Genomic DNA, 23,381 nt, shown 5'->3' on the forward strand with positions numbered 1-23,381 from the left:
TCTCTGTTCTGAAACTCCCCTCATTGCTCCATTTGAGTGAGTGAGGGTGCCCTTTCTGATCAGAACCTGGCACAGGAAACAAGCACCCTCCATTCAGAGGCTGCAGGAACATCCTCAGGGGACAGCCAGGGCTCAGTCAGCTGACAGAGGGAAGGACTGGGTAAGATGTGCTGACCGTGAACCAGGCGAAGGAATACTTATTGATTATTGTTAGTAGTTGCAATTTATTAGGCACTTAGCGTGTACCAGGGACTGTGCTAGGTATTCTTCATGCATTATTGTATTTTTAAATTTATTTTTATTTATTTGTTTTTTGAGATAGTCTCGCTATATTGCCCAGGCTAGAGTGCAGTGGTGCCATCTCTGCTCACTGCAACCTCCGCCTCCTAGATTCAAGCAATTCTCGTGCCTCAGCCTCCCGAGTAGCTGGGATTACAGGTGCCCGCCACTAAACCCAGCTAATTTTTGTATTTTTAGTAGAGACAAGGTTTCAGTATATTTGGCCAGGCTGGTCTCAAATTCCTGACCTCAAGTGATCCACCCGCCTGGGCCTCCCAAAGTACTGGGATTATAGGCGTGAGTCACCACACCCAGCTGCATTATTATATATATATATAGATATAGATATATATAGATATAGATATATATATATATATTTTTTGTTCTGTCACCCAGGTTAGAGTGCGGTGGCATGATCTCAGCTCACTGCAACCTCCGCCTCCCGAGTTTCAGTGATTCTCCTGCCTTAGCCTCTCAAGTAGCTGGAACTACAGGCATGCGCCACCACACCCAGCTAATTTTTGTATTTTTAGTAGAGACAGAGCTTCACCATGTTAGCCAGGCTGGTCTCGAACTCCTAACCTCAGGCAATCCACCTGCCTCAGCCTCCCAAAGTGCTGGGATTACAGGCGTGAGCCACTGCGCCTGGCCGCATTATTATATTTAATGTTAATATCAATCAAATGAGTTAGCATTATTATCTCCACTTTGCAGATGAGGGAACTGAGGCTTATTGATATTCTGACACTTTCTAACTAATTCACCGGCGAGCTTCTAACTTTTATTCCTATGAATTCAGGCTGGCCCAGTGGCTCACACCTGTGATTCCAACACTTTGGGAGGCCAAGATGGGCAGATCACCTGAGGTCAGGAGTTCGAAACCAGCCTGGTCAACATGGTGAAACCCTGTCTCTAATAAAAATACAAAAATTAACCAGGCATGTTGGTGCGCGCCTATAATCCCAGCTACCCGGGAGGCTGAGGCAGGAGAACTGCTTGAACCCGGGAGGCAGGGATTGCAGTGAGCCAAGATCACTGAACTCCAGCCTGGGTGACAGAGTGAGACCCCATCTCAAAAATTAATTAATTAATTCAGATAATTATATCTACCTTGTCACTTTGGTATTTAAATGGCTTCGTCTATGTTAGGTGCCCAGTGCACTTCCTAGCACACGGTTGGCAATCAACACATGGCAGCTATTGTCATATCGTCATGAGGATATGGAAGCTGAAAGGGAAGCCTATCCACAGGGGAAGGGCTCACTGCAGCGTCATCATTTTAGAGCTAAAAACAAAGGTGCGAGTGCTTTTGGATGCTGTCTCGGGGAAGGAGAGCCCTGCCAGCATAAACAGAGCATTCATCACCCACCAGGCCCTGTGCTGGGCGTTGTCACTCCCAACAATCCTAAAGGAAGCCTCCATTTGTCATATGAGGAGACCGAAGCACACAAGGACTGGGTTATTGAGAGCAAAACTGGGATTTCAACCAAGGCCAAAGCCCAAGTGAGGGAAAGCTTCCTGGAGGAGTTGGCCTTTGAATGGAATAACATGCAGAGGGCTGGACAGGATCAAAGACAGGAGGCCGGATGGTGGAGAGGATGGGTGTTAGAAGGGGCTGCAAGCTCCAGACAGGGGCTCTAACAGAGAGAGGGTTAGGAAAGTAAGGTAGGAAGCAGGTGAATTAGAGCCTGGCTTTGTTTTCTCGGCCCCAGATCCTGCCTGGATCACAGACAGCTGCCAGCTCAGGGCGGGACCTCCCAGGTCCGAGAACCCCAGGCTGTCTCCTGCTCTCTGGGACCCCACTTGCCTGGTGCTTCCCAGTCTGGACTCCTGAGGCCCTGGATATGGCACCGCACAGAAAATAAGATATCTATGAGAAAGCTCCAGGATGTCACGAAGCCTGAAGAAAGGCCGGAGGCTAATTCATATATCATGGTTTTTGTTTTTTGTTTTGTTTTTTGTTTTGAGACAGGGTCTTACTCTGTCAGCCAGGCTGGAGTGCAGTGGCGCGATCTCTGCTCACTGCAACCTCCGCCTCCTGGGTTCAAGCGATTCTCCTGCCTCAGCCACCCAAGTAGCTGGGACTATGGTGTGCACCACCATGCCCAGCTAATTTTTGTATTTTTAGTGCCCAGCTAATTTTTGTATTTTTAGTAGAGATGGGGTTTAACCATGTTGCCCAGGCTGGTCTTGAACTCCTGGCCTCAAGTGATCCACCCACCTCAGCCTCCCAAAGTGCTGGGATTACAGGCGCAAGCCATTGAGCCTGGCCAATACGTCATGTTTTATTTCTGGCTAGACTCCTTTCAGCCTGGTGTAGCAGTAATGATTGATCTCCTACTAATTAGAAACATTGGTTCATTCATATGTACGTCCTTTAAATAACACAAAAGAGAGAGGTAAGGCATTTCCTTTTTTTTCCTGAGACGGAGTCTCATTCTGTCTCCCAGGCTGTAGTGCAGTGGTGCAATCTCTGCTCACTACAACCTCCGCCTCCCAGGTTCAAGCAGTCCTCCTGCCTCAGCCTCCTGAGTAACTGGGATTACAGGCCCGTGCCACCACACCCAGTTAACTTTTTTGTATTTTTAGTAGACAGGGCTTCACCATGTTTGCCAGGCTGGTCTTGAACTCCTGACCTCAGGTGATCCACCCGCCTTGGCCTCTCAAAGTGCTAGGATTACTGGCGTGAACCACCGTGTCCGGGGAGGCATTTCCTTTTTTTTTTTTTTTTTTTTTTTTGAGACGGAGTCTCGCTCTGTCGCCCAGGCTGGAGTGCAGTGGCGCGATCTCTGCTCACTGCAAGCTCCGCCTCCCGGGTTCACGCCATTCTCCTGCCTCAGCCTCCGGAGTAGCTGGGACTACAGGCGCCCGCCACCGCGCCCGGCTAATTTTTTGTATTTTTAGTAGAGACGGGGTTTCACCATGGTCTCGATCTCCTGACCTCGTGATCCGCCCGCCTCGGCCTCCCAAAGTGCTGGGATTACAGGCGTGAGCCACCGCGCCCGGCGGCATTTCCTTTTTAAAGCTCAGATTTATTGAGGCATGGTTTATATACAATAACACTCATTTAAGTGTACAGTTGTATGAGTTTTGACAAACACATACAGTTGTGTAACCATCACCACAATCAAGATACAGAACATTTCTATTACCCCAGAAAGTTTCCTCATGTCTTTTTACAGTCAACCCACAACCCTACTCCTGAATCCTGGCAGCCACTTATCTACCGAATATTTTCTGTCCCTATAGGTTTGCCTTTTTAAGAATATCACAGAAATGGAATCATATAGTATGCATTTGTGTGAACATCTATTTTCATTTCTTTTGGGTAATACCTAAGAGGGGGACTGCTGGGTTGTGTGGTGTAATATTTAATTTTAAAAGAAATTGCCAAATTGTTCTCCAATGTAGTTGTACCTTTTTACATTTCCACCTGCAGGGTATGAGAATTCCATTTGCTTCGCATCTTTTCCAGTACTTGGGATTGTCAGGGTTTTCTTTTTAGCAATTCTAATAGGTATGTAATGGTATTTCTTTTGATTTTAGTTTGCATTTCCTTAATGCAAGTGAGTCTTTTGTTTTTCTGAGACAGAGTCTCGCTCTGTCACCCAGGTTGGACTATAGTGGTGCAATCTCCACTCACTGCAACCTCTGTCTCCTGGAACTCACAAGTCATTCTTTTTTTTTTTTTTTTTTTAGACAGAGTTTCACTCTTGGCTCCCAGGCTGGAGTGCAATGGTGCGATCTTGGCTCACTGCAACCTCCACCATCGGGGTTGAAGCAATTCTGCTGCCTCAGCCTCCCGAATAGCTGGGATTACAGGCGCCCGCCACCATGCCTGGCTAATTTTTGTATTTTTAGTAGAGATGGGGTTTCACCATGTTTGCCAGGCTGGTCTTGAACTCCTGACCTCAAGTGATCCACCCGCCTCGGCCTCCCAAAGTGCTGGGATTACAGGCGTGAGCCACCATGCCCAGCCAAAAGTCATTCTTTTTTAATAAACAAGGCTTGTCTGGAGACACAATGATTCAAAATTTAGGGACCCTTGTGTGGAAACTAAAGTGGGTCTTTGATGAAGAATTTGCTGGAAACAGTTATATGGTCTGCTGGCTTTGCTGGATCGAGATGGTGAGATCTTTCTCTGCCGTAGGTCTGCAGAGAACTGCAGTTCTTCCTTCTGGTCAGGAGAGGGCAGGAGAGGGCAGAAAATAAGTGCACCGCTTCACTTTTTTTTTTTTTTTTGGCTTGCCAGTCCCCAGCATCCAAAGTATTTGCATTTGCATGCATTATTATATTTACAGTTTTGCTCGAAAGTTTGCCTTTTCCTCTGAATCTAGTTAGCTGCTGCCTTGTGAGGCTTGATTCCCCAAAATTAACTTTGTGGACTGATTTAATGCCAAACTTAACCCATCTTATAAAATCTTTGCCTGCCAAAGCATAACTAACCTAATTTAAGAATTAAACTACCCAAACTGAGCTACCTCTGTAGAATCCTCGCTAAGTCTATTCTCCAGTGTCACCCCACAGAGCTTGTGTTAGGGGCAACCATGAGCAGCTGAGCTGCATGAACCCCTGGTCCTCCTCTTCTCTAACTTTGCAGGAACCAAAAGAGACTGAGGAAGGATTTCATGGGGGACAGGCCTCCAGACCCCCAGGGGCTACAGGCCATCCTCCCTAGGACCAGGGCTGGGGCTGCTCAGGCAGGGCACCGCGCAGATCTCCTGGGGCTGGGGTTGTAAAGTGCCCCCAAAGATGTACTCCAGCTTGAGCCCCGGGCTCCCTTCTGTCAGTTGGAACCGAAAGGCCCTGAGGAAGGTGGCAAACATCAGGAAGAGCTCCATTCGAGCCAGCTGGTCCCCTGGGTACACACGATGCCCTGGAAACACAGAGAGGAAAGTCAGAGGTGGCAGCTGTCCCTGTGTCTGTCCCACCACAGCCTCACCCACCACCCAGGATCCAGCTCTGTGCCTAGTACCTGTAGAGAATGGCAGGAAGGCCTCATTGGCCACAAAGTTTCCATCCTTGTCCGAGAAGTGGCCAGGGTTGAACTGTCGAGGGGTCTCCCAGCACTCAGGGTCGTAGAGCACAGAGGCCAGGTTGGGTAAGATGATGGTGCCCTGCAGAGAGATGCTGGTGTGGCTCAGGGAGCCTCAGATGGTACCCAGTACCCAGCCCTGACACTGAGCCACAGTGAGCTTGGAGAATACCCAGTGTGCTGGTGGGAGTAGTCCAGGGGCCTCGAGGAGACTCAGCAGCCGGCCCTCAGGCTGCCCTTCCTCCAGGCTCACATCAGTGAAGGAGTGGAGCAGGACACCCTCCTGGCTAAGGACTGCCCAACTTTGTCCTGAAGACTCCCAGCCACGTCTAGGGACAGGAAGCCATTGCCTCCTACGGAGAAGGCCAACAGCTGGGGGCGTGTCTGGAAGGGGCCAAGGACAGCCCAGGACAACACACACGGGGGCAGAGGGTGTGTGCGCGCATGGGTGTTAGAGGAAGAGACAGAGCGAGGAGAAATGGAATGGCAAACAGGCAGAGAAAGAGGAACTGAGTGATGGAGAGACAGAGAGGAGACAGAAAGCTTCACTCTTTAGGGCTGGGCAGAGGAAAACATGAACCATAAGCCCAACTCTAACCTTCAACCTAACCCCAACCCTCACCTTCCCCCAAACCCAAATCTTCCCTCTCACCCTCACCCCAGCCCTCACTCTATCTCAAAGGAGGAGTGAGTGATTAGAAAGAGAATCAGACCAAGCAGATGGGAGCAGGGTAACATCTGCTCCTTACCATGTGGACCCTGGGCTGACCGGAAACAGCATAAGGAGGCCAAAGTGGAGCCAGGATGGGGTCAGTTACGGTCCCCAGCCCTAGAACACTCAGCTCTGGGATTCCGGGGAAGGCCTCATACCCCAGGGCTCATTTACCAAATACCACAAAATTAAACCAGCTACCCCTGTAGAGACCAGAGGGCTGACTACAGAATTCTTGATTTTGACCCAAAAAAAAGCTTGAAATTAAAAAAAAAAAAAAAAAAAAAAAAAGCTCAGCGAGTTTGAAGCCTGCATTCCAAACAGAAACCAATAAAGAATGCAGAAATGGAGCAAGTGTTGGCTGGTCGCGGTGGCTCACGCCTGTAACCCCAGCACTTTGGGAGGCCAGTGAGGGCAGATCGCTTGAGGTCAGGAGTTTGAGACCAGCCTGGCCAATATGGCAAAACCCCATCTCTACTAAAAATACAAAAATTAGTCAGGCGTGGTGGCACATGCCTATAATCCCAGCTACTCAGGAGGCTGAGGCAGGAGAATCACTTGAGCCCAGGAGACTTGAACCCAGGAGGCAGAGGTTGTAGTGAGCCAAGATCATGCCTCTGCACTCCAGCCTGGGCGACAGAGCAAGACTCCGTCTAAAAAAAAAAAAACAGAATGCAGAAATTGTTTTCAGGAGAAATGGTTCTTTTTTGCCGTTGTTGCAGTACGGTAGGCTTAGGCAAGGTGCCTCGTCCTAGCCACGTGTACCAATGGGGCAGCCAGACTTGCTCACTCTGTGGCTTTAAGCAGAGGTGCTGAGGAGGCCTTGTGTTCTTGCCGCTGCCTGAGTGAGCTATAGATTTCCCAGTTCTAGTCATGGGAATTCCCCCATTTTCTCTACCTGGGATTAAGTAACCCTCTGCATTGCAACAGTTCTTACTAATCACCTTCAGAGGAGGAGGCTCCTAGCAAGATGCTCTTTTCCCTCCAGAATTATTTGTGTCCTTTTTTGGGTGGCGTTCTGGCCTCCTTGCAAAGGGGGATCTCAGCTCATGGAACAGGTTCAGAGCACAGCCTATCCAGTATGCAAAAAGGACAGCCCCCCCCGCCCCACCAACCGCCCTCCACTTCCCCAGACTGTAGAACCATCTACCTGCTGGGTACCTCCTGAGGTCGCTGTGCCAGCTTCTGCCCAGTAAATGGCAGTTTGGAATTCACAATCAAATAGAATGTCTGAGAAGAGAGACAGGCTGGAAGTGCAACCATCGTATCAGGGACTATTGCTGTTGTCACGATCACTTAACTGATGAAATGGTTAGGAACAATTTAGTAATATCTGTAACATTTAATGATCTACTGTCAAGCTTTGATTCCACTTTCAGCAGACATCGCTCGCCCAAGTTGTAAAAGCTCAGTATTGATTTCAGCTCGTTAATGGGCCCCTGGAGCCTTTATCACAGAACAAGTCCTAGAATCAAATTGGCAGGAATGAGCTCTTAATAAGGAAATTTCTAATCTCAAACGGCATAACACAGAGCGGTACCCTGGCCCCCTCTTTTTAACTTAAGTTGGCACAGCTTCTAGACAACCTGGGCCTGGGTCCTCCTGCCACGCCAGCAGCAAGATGACCTGATGCCCTGGTCCTATCCACTTTCCCAGAGACTCCTGACAAACCTATAAACTTGCGGGCCAATTTCTGCCAAGGACAGAAAGACAGTGTAAAACTTCTCCACTGAACACACTGGTTCACTCACCTAGAGTGGCATTTTCATATAAATACAAACAGCAGGGCGTATGGTAGGAAAAGAAAACACTTTAGAGTCAGAGGGACATGCATTTGAAACTCAGCTAAGTCACTTACCAGCTGTGTTTGGGCGGTTTCTTATGTGCCCTACGCTGAAGTTTCTCTATCTATGGAAAAGAAACAGCAACAAAGAGTCCGAAGGACAGGGCTGCTGTGAAGAAAAAAATGTGTGGAGGAGGGAACCTCAAGTCTGGGCAAATTAATAATAAGTTAATAATGGGGCCGGGCATGGTGGCTCATGCCTGTAATCCCAGCACTTTGGGAGGCTGAGGCAGGCTGATCACTTGAGGTCAGGAGTTCAAGACCAGCCTGGCCAACATGGTAAACTCCATCTCTACTAAAATATACAAAAATTAGCCAGGCATGGTGGCACATGCCTGTAATCCCAGCTACTCGGGAGGTTGAGGCAGGAGAATTGCTTGAGCCCAGGAGGTGGAGGTTGCACTGAGCTGAGATTGCACCACTGCACTCTAGCCTGGGGTGACAGAGCAAGATTCTGTCTCAAAAAAAAAAAAAAAAAAGAATATGGCAAAAGCAATGGGATATCACATCTAAGATTAGGTTACAAAAAGACCGTTGCTTCTATTTTGGGTGCCCTCTTGCTTGCTCTCTCTGATGGGGGTCAGCTGCCATGTTTTGAGCTACCCTATGCAGAGGCCCATGTGTCAAGGAACTGAAGGTCTCCAGCCAACAGTTCATGAGCAACCGGGTCCTGAAGACCTCTGTGTAAGTGAGCTTGAAGTGGAGCCTCCCCTAGAGGAGTCTTCAGGTGACACTGTAGCCCCAACGACAACTTGACGGTAACCTCATGAGAGATCTTGAGTCAGAGGCATCCAGCTGAGCCGCACCCATTTTCCTAACCCTCAGAAACTGTGAAATGATAAATGCTGTTGTTCCAAGCCACTAAGTTTTGGGGTAATTTGTTACACAGTAAGATAGGTAAGTAATTCAACATCTGTCATCTAGGACCTGCAAGGCTCCGTCAACAATACGGATCACCATTGTACCGAATGACTCTGTGGGCACAAAGCCCTCAGCACACAGCAAGCCTGGGCAAAGAGCAGGTGTCATCATGTTATTGTCCAGCTCACGTCAAAAATCTGCTCGGAAAGCTGTCTCAAGCTGGATCACCAGAGAGCTATCATCTTCAACTGTGCTCAAGACCCACCTGGGCAACATGGTGAAACTGCATCTCTACAAAAAACAAAACAACAACAAAAACTACGAAAATTAGCCAGGCATGGGGGCTCATGCCTGTAGTCCTAGCTACTCGGGATGGTGAGGTGGGAAGATCGATTGAGTTGGGAGGTAGAGGCTGTGATGAGCCATGATCGTGCCAATGCACTCCAGCCTGGGCGACAGAGCAAGACTCTTGTCTCAAAAATAAATAAATATTGGCCGGACACGTGGCTCACACCTGTAATCCCAGCACTTTGGGAGGCCAAGGCAGGCAGATCACTTGAGGTCAGGAGTCCTACACGAGCCTGGCCAACATGGTGAAACCTTATCTCTACTAAAAAATACAAAAATTAGCCGGGTGTGGTGGCACACACCTGTCATCCCAGCTACTCGGGAGACTGAGGCAGAATAGCTTGAACCTGGGAGGCGGAGGCTGCAGTGAGCTGAGATTGAGCCACTGCACTCCAGCCTGGATGACAGAGCAAGACTCCGTCTCAAAAAAAAAAAAAGAAAAAAAAAGAATAGAGGTTAAAAATAAATAATTATTTATATAAACTTCAAAATAACTGTGTTATTTCGGCTGCCTGTAGGAATGAAAGGAATTTTATCTCTTAAAAGGAATTGAGATAAGAAGCAGCTGCCATCTTGAAGAATATTTCTGCATCTTTTAAAAACTCCTGCTTAAAGCACTGCCCACTACATGGTCCACTGGCCCACAAAGAATATTGTGAATGATGATCCTTGTCATAACTTACAGGCATGTGAGAAGCCAAAGCTTTCCCGATACAGGCAGGCTTCCTTTTATTACACAATAACTCATAATTAATCGAGATTTCCTTTTTTCCCTTCACTGCAATGAAATTCAGACTTGAGTTTTATGTACATATGCGGCAACTGTTCTTGATTCGACTTATTTTTATAACTTTCTTCCTCTCTCCTTATTTGGCACTTGTTCTCTTAACCTTGCTGTAAAATGAAAGAAGCAAGAAAGGCATTTCTGCTGGAAACCAGTTTTAAGGAGATAATACAAAATGCAGACCAAGCCTAAGGCACATAAATTGCAAATGGCCTAAATGTTCATCAACAAGGGTTAATATTGCAAAACATCCATTTGGTGGAACGTTATGCAGCCATTAAGAATGATGCAGAGGCCCAGCGCGGTGGCTCACACCTGCAATCCCAGCACTTTGGGAGGCCTAAGTGGGCAATCACCTGAGGTCAGGAATTTGAGACCAGCCTGGCCAACATGGTGAAACCCCGTCTTTACTAAAAATACACACACACACACACACAAAATTAGCCAGGCATGGTGGCACACCTGTAGTCCCAGCTATGTGGGAGGCTGAGGCAGGAGAATTGCTTGAACCTGGGAGATGGATGTTTCAGTGAGGCGAGATCACACCACTGCACTCCAGCCTGGGAGACAGAACAAGACTCTGTTTCAAAAAAACAACAACAAAAACAAAACAAAACAACAAAAAACAGAATGATGTAGAGCAGTGGTTTTCAAAGCGTGGTCCCTGGACTCACACATCAGCACCACCTGGGAGCTTGTTAGAAAGGCAAATTCTCAGCCCACTCTAGACAGATAATGTCTGGAGGAAGAGTCCAGCAATGTCTGCTTTCACAAGCCCTCCAGGTGATTCTGATGTACCTGGAAGTTTGAGAACGACTACTACAGAAGAATCCGAATATTAAGTGCAATGAAGGATTCAGAATGATATATTCAGCAGAATTGAAACTATGCGAACTATATGTGTGCAAAAAAAGATTGGAAAGTGGTGGATTATCACGTCTGCAAGGGTTATCTCTGAACAATGGAGAACTTTAAAAATTATCCCTCAGTGAGTACATTCTTTATATTATACATTTTTTTTTTGAGACAGAGTCTCACTCTGTCACTCAGGACGGAGTGCAGTGGTGCAATTATGGCTCACTGCAGCCTCAACCTCCTGGGCTCAAGCGATCCTCCTGCCTTAGCCTCCCAAGTATCTGGGACTACAGGTGTGCGCCACCATGCCTGGCTAATTTTTTTTTATGTTTTATAGAGATGGGGTCTCGCCATGTTGCCCAGGCTGATCTTGAACTCCTAGGCTCAAGTAATCCTCCCACCTCAGCCTCTCAAAATGCTGGGATTGTAGGCATAAGCCATGGCACCTGGCTACATTCTTTTATAATCATAACCCCCATCCCAAATGCCACAGAGAGAGAGAGAGATAAAGTGACTGATAGCTGGCAGGTTGGCAGAAGCTATAGCAGATGGCTGTGCTAGGCAGGAAGGATGCTTTCTGCAGGCACTGGGTTGGGTGTAGGGCCGCGTAGGGCCACCTACCTTGCTCATGGGATAGCTGCACACACGGGTGGAGGTCTCACACAGGTGCACGGCACCCACAGCCACGACGCTGCTGAGGCGCTGCACCTCATGGCGGACAGCACGGATGTAAGGCAGTCGCTTGCGGTCTTCATAGCAGACAACCGGGGCAGCGCCCAGCACCTCGTCCAGCTCTGGCTACACCCTCTCTGCAGGCGGCTCAGTGTGGGTCTGGGGAGGGTGCCTGTGCCCTGGCCTCCCCATCCTCCCTCACCGCCTCCGTCCCCACCCAGGACACTGCTGCCGAGGCTTGCGGCCCTTAGGTCACCCCAAACCACCCTGCCACCCCTGGTCTCACAGGAGCAGACCCTTCTCTGGGGCAGAGCTTGCTTCTTATGAACAAGGTTTTGCAGGGTTTACTCCTCCAGGGGGCACTGGAGGGAAGAGAGAGCACCCTGATTTGAGAACCTGCTATGTGTCAGGTGCTCCATATAAAGAGCATTATGGCGGGGGGCAGTGGCTCACACCTGTAATCCCAACACTTTGGGAGGCCAAGGCAGGTGGATCACCTGAGGTCAGAAGTTCGAGACCAGCCTGGACAACATGGTGAAACCCCATCTCTACTAAAAACACAAAAAAATTAGCTGCTTATGGTGGTGTGCCTGTAATTCTGGCTACTCAGGAGGCTGAGGCAGGAGAATCACTTGAACCCAGGAGGCAGAGGTTGCAGTGAGCCAAGATCGCACCACTGCCCTCCAGCCTGGGTGACAGAGTGAGATACCATCTAAAAAAAAAGCATTATTATGGAAGAGGGACTGTTGTCTCCATTTTACAGATGGAGAAACTGAGGCTCTAACAGGACAGGTACTTTTGCCCAAGGTCACGAAACTTGTGGCACCAGATTTGAATTCAGGTCATAGTCAGTTTGTCCTTGAGAGAAATCCAGCTACATTTTCCCCTCCACAGTTGTGATCTTGAGGTGGACATCAGCACAGGGCCTGGCACTTAGTAGGTGCTGAATCAATACTGAATGAGTAGAATAGTGTTGTCCATTGTACACTGGGTCTGAGAGGTGGAATGACTCGCCCAGCATTACACAGTAAGCAGCAGGGTGGGAAGTGAAGCCCCTTCTGTTTGACTCGAAGCCACGAACACTTCCTGTACCACAGCGGCGAGAGCAGGACCCACCCCTGGCGCCACAGAGCAAGGAAAGTGATAGAGGCAACGCCCGTGGCCCAAGAGCCCCACGCATGGGCAGTCAGCCAGTGTGTGACCAAGGGCCTCTCACCCTGGGCAGCTCCATGCTGGATCATGTGGATGAGTGCCCAGCGCAGGGTGGTGGCTGTGGTGTCGGTGCCTCCCAGAGACAGGTTGATCACCACCTGGACCAGGTTCTCCTCGTCGAATGTGGAGACAGGGTCATCCATGGCCTGGCGAGTGGGGGATGGGTGAGCGGGGGGCGCAGCTCCAGGTCTAAAGTTCTATCCTGACAGAGCCCTGGGGTTTCCTTGAAGCCTGATCTGAGAACTGTGTGGCCAGAACTTGAGGTTTCAACCCCTCAAGAGGGCCTGATTCTCAGGACTACATTGATGTTGATCGGGGGCTGTCCTGGCGTTCTGTCCCTGATATCAGCCAGGTCTTCTGCTTCCCACCCTACCCATGTCTGCAGAAGCCAGCCCTGCCCTGGGAAAAGGTAGGGAGGAAAACCCTGTTTTAACTCAAACTTTCAGGGTGCTTTGGAAGCTTGCAGATGAGTCAAAGATGAGAAACTGAGACCACGGCTTAGAAATGAGGTGCTCAGAAACGAGGTACAGCCCAAAAAGATGGCCCCTCCTTTCCTGAGCAGCTGTTCCAGGCTCACCTTGGAGATCTGGGCCAGGCAGCAGCTGATGAAGTCCTTGGAGGCCTCTGGTGCCCTGAGTTTGTGCCTGGTGATCTCCTGGCAGATGAAGCTCCGCACGACCTCTTGGTACCTAAATATCTCCTGGTGGGGTCCTGGGAGGTGGTGGAGGGCCCAGGGAAACACGTCATACAGCTGTGGAGAGAGAGGCCCACCCAGGGCCTACTCAGGAGCCAGCCTATGAGCGGGCACTCTCAGGTATTTTGGCCACTTAATCCCCTCCCCACACTCTCAGGATATAGAGCCATCATCATCCGCATCTACACAGGAGGCTGCTGAGGGCCAGAGTGAGGCCGACTCGTCCGGGGTCACAGAGCTGGCCAGGGCTTGGGTTGAGACTTGAATCCAGGTCTTTCAACCCCCAGAGCTGGTTCCTTGTCATACCACCCCCACCCCTCACACAGGTCCTGGCAGTCCCCTCTCTGTTAACAGCTCTGAGCCAGGCACGACTCCCTGAGTATAGTGACCATCTAGCCGCCTCCCCCTCCCCAGCAGGAGGGGCAGCCCGGCCTCGTTCTCCAAACAGGTCCTGGAAGAGCAGGGTGAGGGGCCTGCCAGAGAACTGCTCCGAGTTGGAGACCAGCGCTTCCTTCACTGCCCGGAAGCCACTCAGCACCACGACGGGGATCGCGCCCACGCACATGGTGAACACACTCTGCGCCAGCTGGGGAGAGACGGGGTGACACTGCAGGAGCAGCTTCTCAGAGCGCCTCCAGCCCCGTTCCCCAGGCAAGCCAAGCCCCGGGTCACAGGTCCCCCGTGCACTTGGAATAGTTAGGGCCCATTAATCCTGGGTGGTGGGAATGTTCTACCCGTTTTACAGATGATATTAAATAACCAGGTTCTCAGGGGCTTGGTGTCCCACGTGGGCTTTACCTATGTTACTTGAGTCCACCCTCAGTGTGAGTGTGCAGGTAGGCTCTTCTCCATTTCATGAGCTAAAAAAGACAGAGGCCAGGCCGGGCGCGGTGACTCACGCCTGTAATCCCAGCACTTGGGAGGCCAAGGCGGGTGGATCACCTGAGGTCAGGAGTTTGAGATCAGCCTGGCCAACATGGTGAAACCCCGTCTCTACTAAAAGTACAAAAATTAACAGGGCTTGGTGGTACACATCTGTAATCCCAGCTACTCGGGAGGCTGAGGCAGGAGAATCGCTTGAACCCGGGAGGCGGAGTTTGCGGTGAGCTGAGATTGTGCCATTGTACTTCAGCCTGGGCAACAGAGTAAGACTCCGTTTCAAAACAAAACAACAAACAAAACCCCCCAAAAAGACAGGCCAAAAAAGACAGTAAAAGATGAGGACCTTGAACCCAGGTCTCCTGACTCTCAGTACAGTGCTCTTTCCATTGCATGGGAAGCCTGAGGATCTTAATTGTCTGATAGCACCAACCAGATATTTTTTAAAAATTTGTTGAGCGTGATTAAGAAGAGGGCTGAGCATGGCCTTAGGAAAGACAGTGTCCCGCCTGCCATCATTCTCAGCAGCACCCCAGCCCCACCCACTCAATCCAACAGCGCCCTTCAGCTGAGGCTCCAGCTACCCTGGTGGTGGCTTTGTGCAGAGATTCCTTGAGTAACATCACTTGAATGTGCCCTTGTGGGGGTCCCATTCCCCACAACTCCCATCTCAAGTGGCTTTTCAGAAAACTGCTTCCAGCCACACACAGTGCTCTCCTGGAGCCGAGTTCTGTTCAGCGGTTTTCGCCATCCTGTTCCATTGGCAGTGGACTTCTGCACTCAGAATTTCTTAGATTAGACTTCTTAGATTCTGCACAAAGTCCACAATTTTTGCAATCCCCCTACCACCCTGCATTTGACAGGCAAGGAAACAGGCTCAAAGCCTCCCAGCTAATGAATGGTAAGACCAGGATTCACCCCACACGTGTCTGACCTCTGTTCCTTCTTTCTGTCTCCAGTGCCGCTGGTCTGAGAGAGAGGAGGGGTTCATCTGTCCACCCCGTTAGGGCCTCCAGCTTGAGCACAGGCTTCCTACCTGGAGCAGTGTCTCTGGGTGCAGCTGAAAGCATAGCTGCCACAGGTTTCCAAGGATGGGGAAGGGGAGTGGGCCAGGAGGAAGACAACTCCTGTCCCAGCAGAAGGTGCCAAGTTTCAGGAGCAGGAAGGAGACGGCCAGTAAAGCCAGCCCACTGAGCAGGGAGAGCATCTCCTTGGTCCTGTGTCTCCTCTCCTCACTTTTGCTTCTCGGTCCCGAGGCTCTGACGCACTCTGGCCACCACTCTCTCCCCGCTCTCCCAGGCGCCTGGCCTTGCTTTTATGCTGGTGCTCCCAGGCAGCGTCGTGGAGGGAGGCAAACCCAGGAGCCCTTCCCCAGTGGAGTAAATCCATTTGGTCACACCAGTCACACCCGGGCCATGCCACTCACCAAGGTGGCAGGGCTGTGGCCTGGGACAGGTTGGGACACCTTCACTCCTATATCAGCATCATCCTCACCTCTGGCCCTCGGAGCTCATCCCTGGTGAGGCTCCTCTCAGCCTCTTCGTGGCAGGGTCAGCTGACTGCATGGCTCAGCTCAGGGAGGGACCAGGGGCAGGCAGCTGCTAGCATTGGGCCACATGGGAGACAGTGGCAGTGTCTCCCATCAGGACGTGCTCCTCCATCTCAACACGCCTGAGGCTGCGCTCCTACTCCTGCTCTCCTCCGCCCAGACGTGCAGCAGCCTTCCTGAGGTCTCTTCAGCTTGCGCTGAATCCCCATGTTTCTCTGTAGCCTTCTCTCTGTCTCTCTCTCCCCTCGTCCCCTCTGCCCTCTCTCTCTCTCCTCTCTCTCTCTCTTTCTCAGTCCTGCCTCAGCCTCCCAAGTACCAAGTAGCTGGGATTACTGGTGCCCACCACCACACCCAGCTAATTTTTGTAGTTTTAATAGACATGGAGTTTCACCATGTTGGCCAGGCTGGTTTTGAACTCCTGATCCGCCCACCTCAGCCTCCCAAAGTGCTGGGATTACAGGTGTGAGCCACCATGCCTGGCCTCTTTCTTTCTCCTTTGTTTTCTTTCTTTCTCCTTTGTTTTCTTTCTTTCTCTCCTTCTCTCTTCCTCTTTCCTCTCTATCTCTCTCTCTCTCCTGTTCTTTCTTTCCTTTCTTTCTTTCTCTTTTCTTCTTTCTTTTCTTTCTTTCTTTCTTTTCTTTCTCTCTCTTTCTTTTCTTTCTTCCTTCCTTCCTTTTTTTTCTTTCTTTCTTTCCTTTTCTTTCTTTCTTTTTCTTTCTTTCTTTTTCTTTCTTTCTCTCTCTCTCTTTTCTTTCTTTCTTTCTTTCTTTCTTTCTTTCTTTCTTTCTTTCTTTCCTTTCTCTTTTCTCTTTTTCTTTCTCTCCCCCCCCATTCTTTCTTTCTTTCAGCAGTGTCTCACTGTGTCACCCAGGCTGCAGTGCAGTGGCATGATCATAGCTCACTGTAACCTCAAATTCCTGGGCTCAGCCAATCCTCGTGCCACAGCCCCCTGAGTCTCTGGGACTACAGCGGCACCACCATATTCAACTACGTAGCCTTCTCTTAGGTTTCAACTATCTTGGAACCAGACTGCTGGAGTTTAAATCCCAGTTCTACCTCTTACTGGTTTTGTGACCTTGGGCAATTATTTAGCTTCCTCTTGCCTCAGCTTCTTATTTGTACTATGGAGATAAGATCATTTTAGCAAATCGCCTCATAGAGCTACTGTACCAGTGCCCAGCAAGAGAAAGATGTCACAGTCCAGTTGAGTACATTGAGGCTAGTTTAATTAAGAGACTGCAGGCCTGGCGCAGTGGCTCATGCCTGTAATCTCAGCACTTTGGGAGGTGGAGGTGGGCAGATCGCGAGGTCAGGCGATCAAGACCAGCCTGGCCAACATGGTGAAACCCCGTCTCTACTAAAAATACAAAAAATTAGCCAGGTCCGTGTGTGCCTGTAATCCCATCTACTCAGGAGGCTGAGGCAGGAGAATTGCTTGAACCTGGGAGGCAGAGGTTGCAGTGAGCTGAGATCGTGCCACTGCACTCCCACCTGGGTGACAAAGCGAGACTCCAGCTCAAAAAAAAAAAAAAGACTGTTTGCAAAGGTGTGTTAGGGAATCCATAGGCATAATGCCAGTCAGGATGGAGACCTATTTCCACTTGAGGCTTAGAGAGTCAAGGGACAGTGTTCAGTGGGTACAGAGTTTCAGTTTGGAAAGATGAAAAAGTGTTCTGGAGATGGATGGTCATGATGATAGCACAATGATGCGAAGGTACTTAATCCCACTGAACTGTTCATTTAAAAATGGTTAAAATGGTAAAATTTATGTTGCATCTATTTTACTAAATTTTTAAAAAGTCAAGGGACAGAGCTATCAGAGGCCTGGAGCCCCTGTCTGGTTGGAGAGATTGTTAACAAGCGTATGCAGTTCCCTCTGCTCAGAGCACCTCACCCCTGCATCTCCATCTCTAGAATTTCTACCTACCTTATCTCAGGTTGATGTGATGATAACAATGCTTACCCCACAGGGCTGTTGGGGGATAAGCTGAGCTGGTGTGGCGTGAAAGTGCTATGGATTGTGCTATGGAAGTGCTATTCGTACTATACTTGTGCAGATAGTAATACTGCTGCAATTTCCACAAACCCCTGCCTTCTGTTTCCAACAAATCACATTCCTCCCTCCTCAAAATATTGCTGAAGAGACTGCAGGCCTCTGAAAGCTTCACTAGCTACTCCGCCAATCTCTACTACCTCCAAACACACCAACCGTCTCCCACAGCTTTGTTCTGGGCTGAGACTTGCTCTGTTATCACTGCGTTCGCCCCACCTTGATTACACAGCATGAACAGTTCAAGGGCAGGCGCCAGTTCTCACTTTCTTTGGGTTTACAGGCGTGAGCCACTGCACCCGTCCTGTAGCTGTTTCTTAAAGTTTATCATCCCAAAAGGAGATTTGCCTGCTCAACATTTCCAAGTGTGTTGAACTTTGACAAATTTCCTACCCTCCCTCCGTGCCCAAGGGTGCTGCATGCTGGCAGCTAAGGCTGGGACATGGTACTGGGAACAGAGACTACCCAGCACAATGGGCCAGGGTGCGATCAGATTCTAGGGTGGCAGGTCACAGGAACACAGATTTGGAGCAGAGGCCCTGGGTGAGCGGCCCCTCCATTGCCCAGCCAAGGCCCTCCGTGTCTGATTGTGAGCTGCGGCCTCCTCAGTGAGCAGGTGGAGGTGGGCCACACGGTCCCTCTCACAGGAGTCCCCAGTGCAGAGTGGCTGACCCTGTGGCAGCCCCTGTCCAAGTTGCACCTTCCCCCTCAGTGGTATCCCTATGATTCCAGCCATGCCTGCCCCCCAGTCCATGGGCCTCTCTGTTTCCTTGTTTGAATTCTAGGCCAAGAATGGACAACACTCAGCCTCTGCTCCTCTGTTACTCTAAGAACAACTCAGGCCGGGCGCAGTGGCTCACGCCTGTAATCCCAACACTTTGGAAGGCTGAGGTGGGTGGATCACCTGAGATCAGGAGTTCGAGACCAGCCTGGCCAACATGGTGAAACCCCGTCTCTACTGAAAACACAAAAATTAGCTGAGTGTGATGGGTGCCTGTAATCCCAGCTACTCGGGAGGCTGAGGCAGGAGAATCGCTTGAACCTGGTAGGCGGAGGTTGCAGTAAGCCGAGATCACGCCACTGCACTCCAGCCTGGGTGACAGAATGAGACTTCGTCTCAAAACAAAACAAAAACAATTCAACTAAGATGACAGATGACGCAGCTGCGCCCCTTCCCTGTATGAGGTATTTCCACACCAAATTTCTAAATCTATCCCCTCCACAACAGTGAAGGCTGTTATGTGAAGCCTTCATCCCCTCGCAGATGAAGGCAAGGCTCAGCAGGTGGAGTGATTTGCTCAAGGAAGTGGGACGGTGGCCACAATTCTACCCAGGCCTTCAGTCTCCAAGTTCAGTGCTCTCTTTCCACAGCTGCCTCCCAGCTGCAACAGGCTGGCATTCTCACGAGGAAGGTTCCTATAGGCTAAGAGAACACAAGCACGAGGAACCAGAACTAGTCACACTTCCAGAGGTTCCGGCCTGGCCTCAGAGGCCTCCATGTGGCTCAGGCTGCCCCCAGGCCTGGCGTGTGCTTCCCGCCTGAGGCTGCCCCCAGGGCCTCAGAGCTGGTGTACTCTTTCTTCTCCTCCCTTGTCTGTCTGCAGACTCCATCCAGGGGAGAGCCCCTTCCATGGCCCTTGGAGAAACAGTGGCTAAGGAATGCTGGATTGACAGCTTTAGCCACGGGCCTGTGCCCAGGCAGGGGCCGTTTCCCATAGCAGACTGACCCTCACTGTAGATCCCGCAACACCCCCTCCTGTGGATACATCTCAGAACAAAAGGACACCCCTTTCCCCTTCTAGAGCGACCCGAACCCAGTACCCACTCCACGCTCAGTGCCTGGAAGTTGCTCCACCCCACACCGCCACTCCAGCAAGGTAGGCCCAACCCCCTACTTCTCCCTGACTAGGAAAGGGAGGAGATAAAAATAAGGAGCTACAGAGACCACTAGAGATGGAAGGAATGAGAACGAGGCAGAAGAGACCCCCACAGTTACCTCCATACACCTGAACACAGAAGGAGAATTCCATTTCTTGCGGTTGTGTTTAACTTGTCCAATGTGCCCCAGTGCCCATGGGAGTGAATGGGAACAAATACAGGGGGCCTGCCTGCCTCTAGACATTATGTGAAGTCCCCAAAGGACAGAAGCTATTTCTGGGGAGGGCTGGGAGACCCAGGAATCCTGTAACTGAAGGAGGGGCAGACTCAGGGACCACATCCAGGCAAGCCAGGGCATGGGCCAGTGCTAGAGGACATAGCCCTGCTTTGCGTATTTTATTATCAATAGTTCCTTCTTTCACTCTTGATGTGACTCTATGACCAGTGGTTCTGCACATCCCCAGGTTTCGTAGATGAAGAAAGGATGACGTGATGCCTGACAGCTTGCAATGAACTCAGCATCTAGAATTTTGCAGAGTGTTGCAGTGGAGTTCCCATGGGGAGCTGCTTTCCTTCAAGCCCAGCTTTGAGTAAGGGGAGCAGGGCAGTGGGACTCGCCACTGCCGTGCTGTGCTCCGGCCAGGATGATCTCAGGGCACAGGGAGAGGCTTCGTGTCCGAAGAGTGTGACAAAGGGCAGTCAACATCCTCCCCGTCCCTGCCCCCAACACACACACACCCACATCTGCACCCCATCAAGGGCAGTAGAATTAGCTATCCAACCAGAATGATGTCTTTATTGTTCCCAGGATATTAATCTTATCCGAGAATGATTCATGGCAGCTATTATTTAAAATATTAAAAATATTCAAGGCTGGGCACGGTGACTCATGCCTGTAATCCCAGCACTTTGGGAGGCTGAGGCAGGTGGATCACCTGAGGTCAGGAGTTCGAGATCAGCCTGGCCAACATGGCGAAATCCCATCTCTACTGAAAATACAGAAATTAGCCAGGCGTGGTGGCACACGCCTGTAATCCCAGCTACAAGGGAGGCTGAGGCAGAATTGCTTGAACCCAGGAGGCGGAGTTTGCAGTGAGCTGAGATCGTGCCACTGCACTCCAGCCTGGGTGACAGAGTGAGACTCCATTTCAATAAATAAATAAATAAGCAATATTCAAGACGGTCAAAAGGAAAGATCAAAATGTTATGAAGGATGAGGGAAACAAGCTGAGATAAACACACAGGGCCCTGAGCTTCCTGTTAGCTAAAATAAGAAGGAGGAAACAATGTGTTCCAGAATCCTCACCGAGAAGCAGAGAATTTTCCTGAGATCAGATTCTGGAAGGGATTTCTTGTGTGGACACAACTGCCAACAGAGAGTTGTTTTTTTTTTTTTTTTTTTTTTTTTTTTTTGAGACAGAGTTTCATTCTTGTTGCCCAGGCTGGAGTCAGTGGCGCAATCGGCTCACTGCAACCTCTATTTTCTGGTTTCAAGTGATTCTCCTGCCTCAGCCTCCCGAGTAGCTGGGATTACAGGCGCCTGCGACCACGCCTGGCTAATTTTTGTATTTTTAGTAGAGACAGGGTTTCACCATGTTGGCCAGGCTGGTCTCGAACTCCTGACCTCATGATCTGCCCGCCTTGGCTTCCCAAAGTGCTGGGTTACAGGTGTGAGCCACCGCGCCCGGCCTGCCAACAGAGATTTTATGGAAGATGAAGTAGCAGCTTTCTTCATGTGCCCATTTCCGAGAGTGACTCCAGGACTCGCCAAGGGTACTGAAGCTGAAGGAGTGGTAGGTAGTCTTTCTCCAGGTACAACATGGCTCGGCTGGGGATTGAAGGGTAGAACCTGATGATACATAGGCATGGCGGGATGGCATGTATGTTCCCAAGGTGTCACTTCTCTTAGTCAAACATTGTTTTGCTTATTATCTAAGTACGAATGCCAGCGATGACATCAAATGTTAGGTGGCTGGGATCCAGCCCCTGTATTTTTGATCAGCTGACAGGATCCCAGAGAAAATATACACAGAGGCTGCTCTAGCAAAACCCTTCTGTTGATGACTTCACGCCTTTGGTGCTGCGAGGCAGCGTGGTGGGCTAGTCCGGAGAGTCTGGTGCCTGAGGACTCCTGTGGCTGGAGGACTTGCCCAGGGCCCAGAAACCACCAGCCCCCGGCCCACATCCTTATTACAGTGGACCTTTAGATCTTACCACATCCTAGGTAAAGAAGGGAGATCGGAGGTAGGGACTACCAAGGACAAGAGAGAAAGGGTGTCTGAATGACCCAGGGCAGGACTGGCCAGGTGCCATCCCTGGACTCCTAGGTCACGACCGAGAAACTCAGAGGAGGAGAAAGGGTGAGAAAAAGTGAGCAAGTTACTTAAAGTTTCTCTTCTCCTTTGGACGATAATCTCCCTGTGTCTGTTTCTGGTCTCCTGTGCCCAGCAGAAGGTATGGGACCTAGTGAATGTTCAATAAATAGTTTTTGGGAAAAGAGCCCGAGGGAGCTGGAGTTCAGGTATTGGGAGGCTGAAGGAAGAGGCGGTTGGATCAGTAAGTCTGGAAGGAGAAGTGGGGAGCTAAAGTTCCCGGAGGGCAGGCCACTCTCAGAGGCCCATGGGAATGACATGAGGGGGAGACTCCTAGAGTGGGCCTCATGGCACCTTTTTTCTCCCAGTGGTCAGAATGGCCCCAGGACTGCAGCCCACCAGATTCTTTGTCAACGACACAAAAAAATGAGTCAGAGAAGTCTCCCTCAGCCCCTAGCCCGGTGAACCAACCATTCCAGGCAACGTCAGTGTCTCTGCCCCAACAGGTGTGTGCCCACGGTCCTAACTGCCTGGCGCTGGCCCGTCCTAGCTGGGTATGGAGCTCCCTTTTGGGAACAGGGCTGTGCCAGGTCTGCGGGAGACCAAGTGCTAGCTCTGATGGTTCTCACTTGGACAGCAGCCAGCTTAGTCCTCCTAAGCTGAGTCCACCTGAGCGGGTAGAAGGGAGCTTGCCTGAGCCAAGGAAGAATGCTGAATTCAGGCCACAGGCAGAAAGAAACAGGACACAGAAAAGATTCCAGGAAAAGAGGAAATCCGCTCCCAGTACACACCACCTCCCTAGTGGAAGCAAAGAGGAAGAGGCAGAGTTCTAGAGCCGTGTCCCAAATGAGGTGAGCGGGATCCAGGTTTTCCAGGTCCTAGTTACAGACTCACACTAGTCATGGAGTTAGAGCTGGAAGAAATCTTAGAGGCCATCTGATCTAGCACATGCATTTGATGAAATTGAATTTGCTGATGAAATTGAAGCTCAGGTCATGAGATGAGGAACAGCCTGAACTCTGGGAGCAGGCTGTCTGGGTTTGAATTTTGTGTGATTCACTTCATACTGGATATTGGCTTGAGACAAGTTAAATCTTCATGAGATTTCCTCATCAGCAAAATGTGCTTAATTATAGCTACCTTGTAAAGTGGTTGAGAAAATCAAGTAAGGCCATGCTAAAAGTACCTAGTACAGTGCTTAGCCTACAGGTGCCCCTGAGTTCTAGCCAAGAAAATGAGTACAGAAGAAATGTCTCCTGTTTTCAGGCCTGGTTCATAACACTTTCTGCTCAACATGGATCCAGCGGAGAAGCTCAAATCTAGAGGTTTGCAGGGTGACCAGGAGGGAGGGAGCCTGGGTTCCTGAACGCACGGGCAGAACCTTCCTTCCACCCCTCCACAGACCACACTGCTTTGCT

General features: G+C 50.2%; 1 protein-coding gene across 1 annotated transcript; it reads right to left on the reverse strand.

The window, feature by feature from the left end:
• Positions 1-4,335: 4,335 nt before the first annotated feature.
• On the reverse strand, positions 4,336-13,860 carry LOC116480119 (cytochrome P450 2J2-like). Its single transcript, XM_032172046.2, is given in 7 exon segments — positions 4,336-4,456; positions 5,038-5,155; positions 5,255-5,396; positions 11,339-11,526; positions 12,606-12,747; positions 13,179-13,352; positions 13,618-13,860. Coding segments are annotated over 7 exon segments (1,128 nt in total).
• Positions 13,861-23,381: the final 9,521 nt, after the last annotated feature.

The sequence above is a fragment of the Hylobates moloch genome, unplaced genomic scaffold, assembly GCF_009828535.3.
Source record: "Hylobates moloch isolate HMO894 unplaced genomic scaffold, HMol_V3 SCAFFOLD_13, whole genome shotgun sequence".
Lineage (NCBI taxonomy): Eukaryota > Metazoa > Chordata > Mammalia > Primates > Hylobatidae > Hylobates > Hylobates moloch.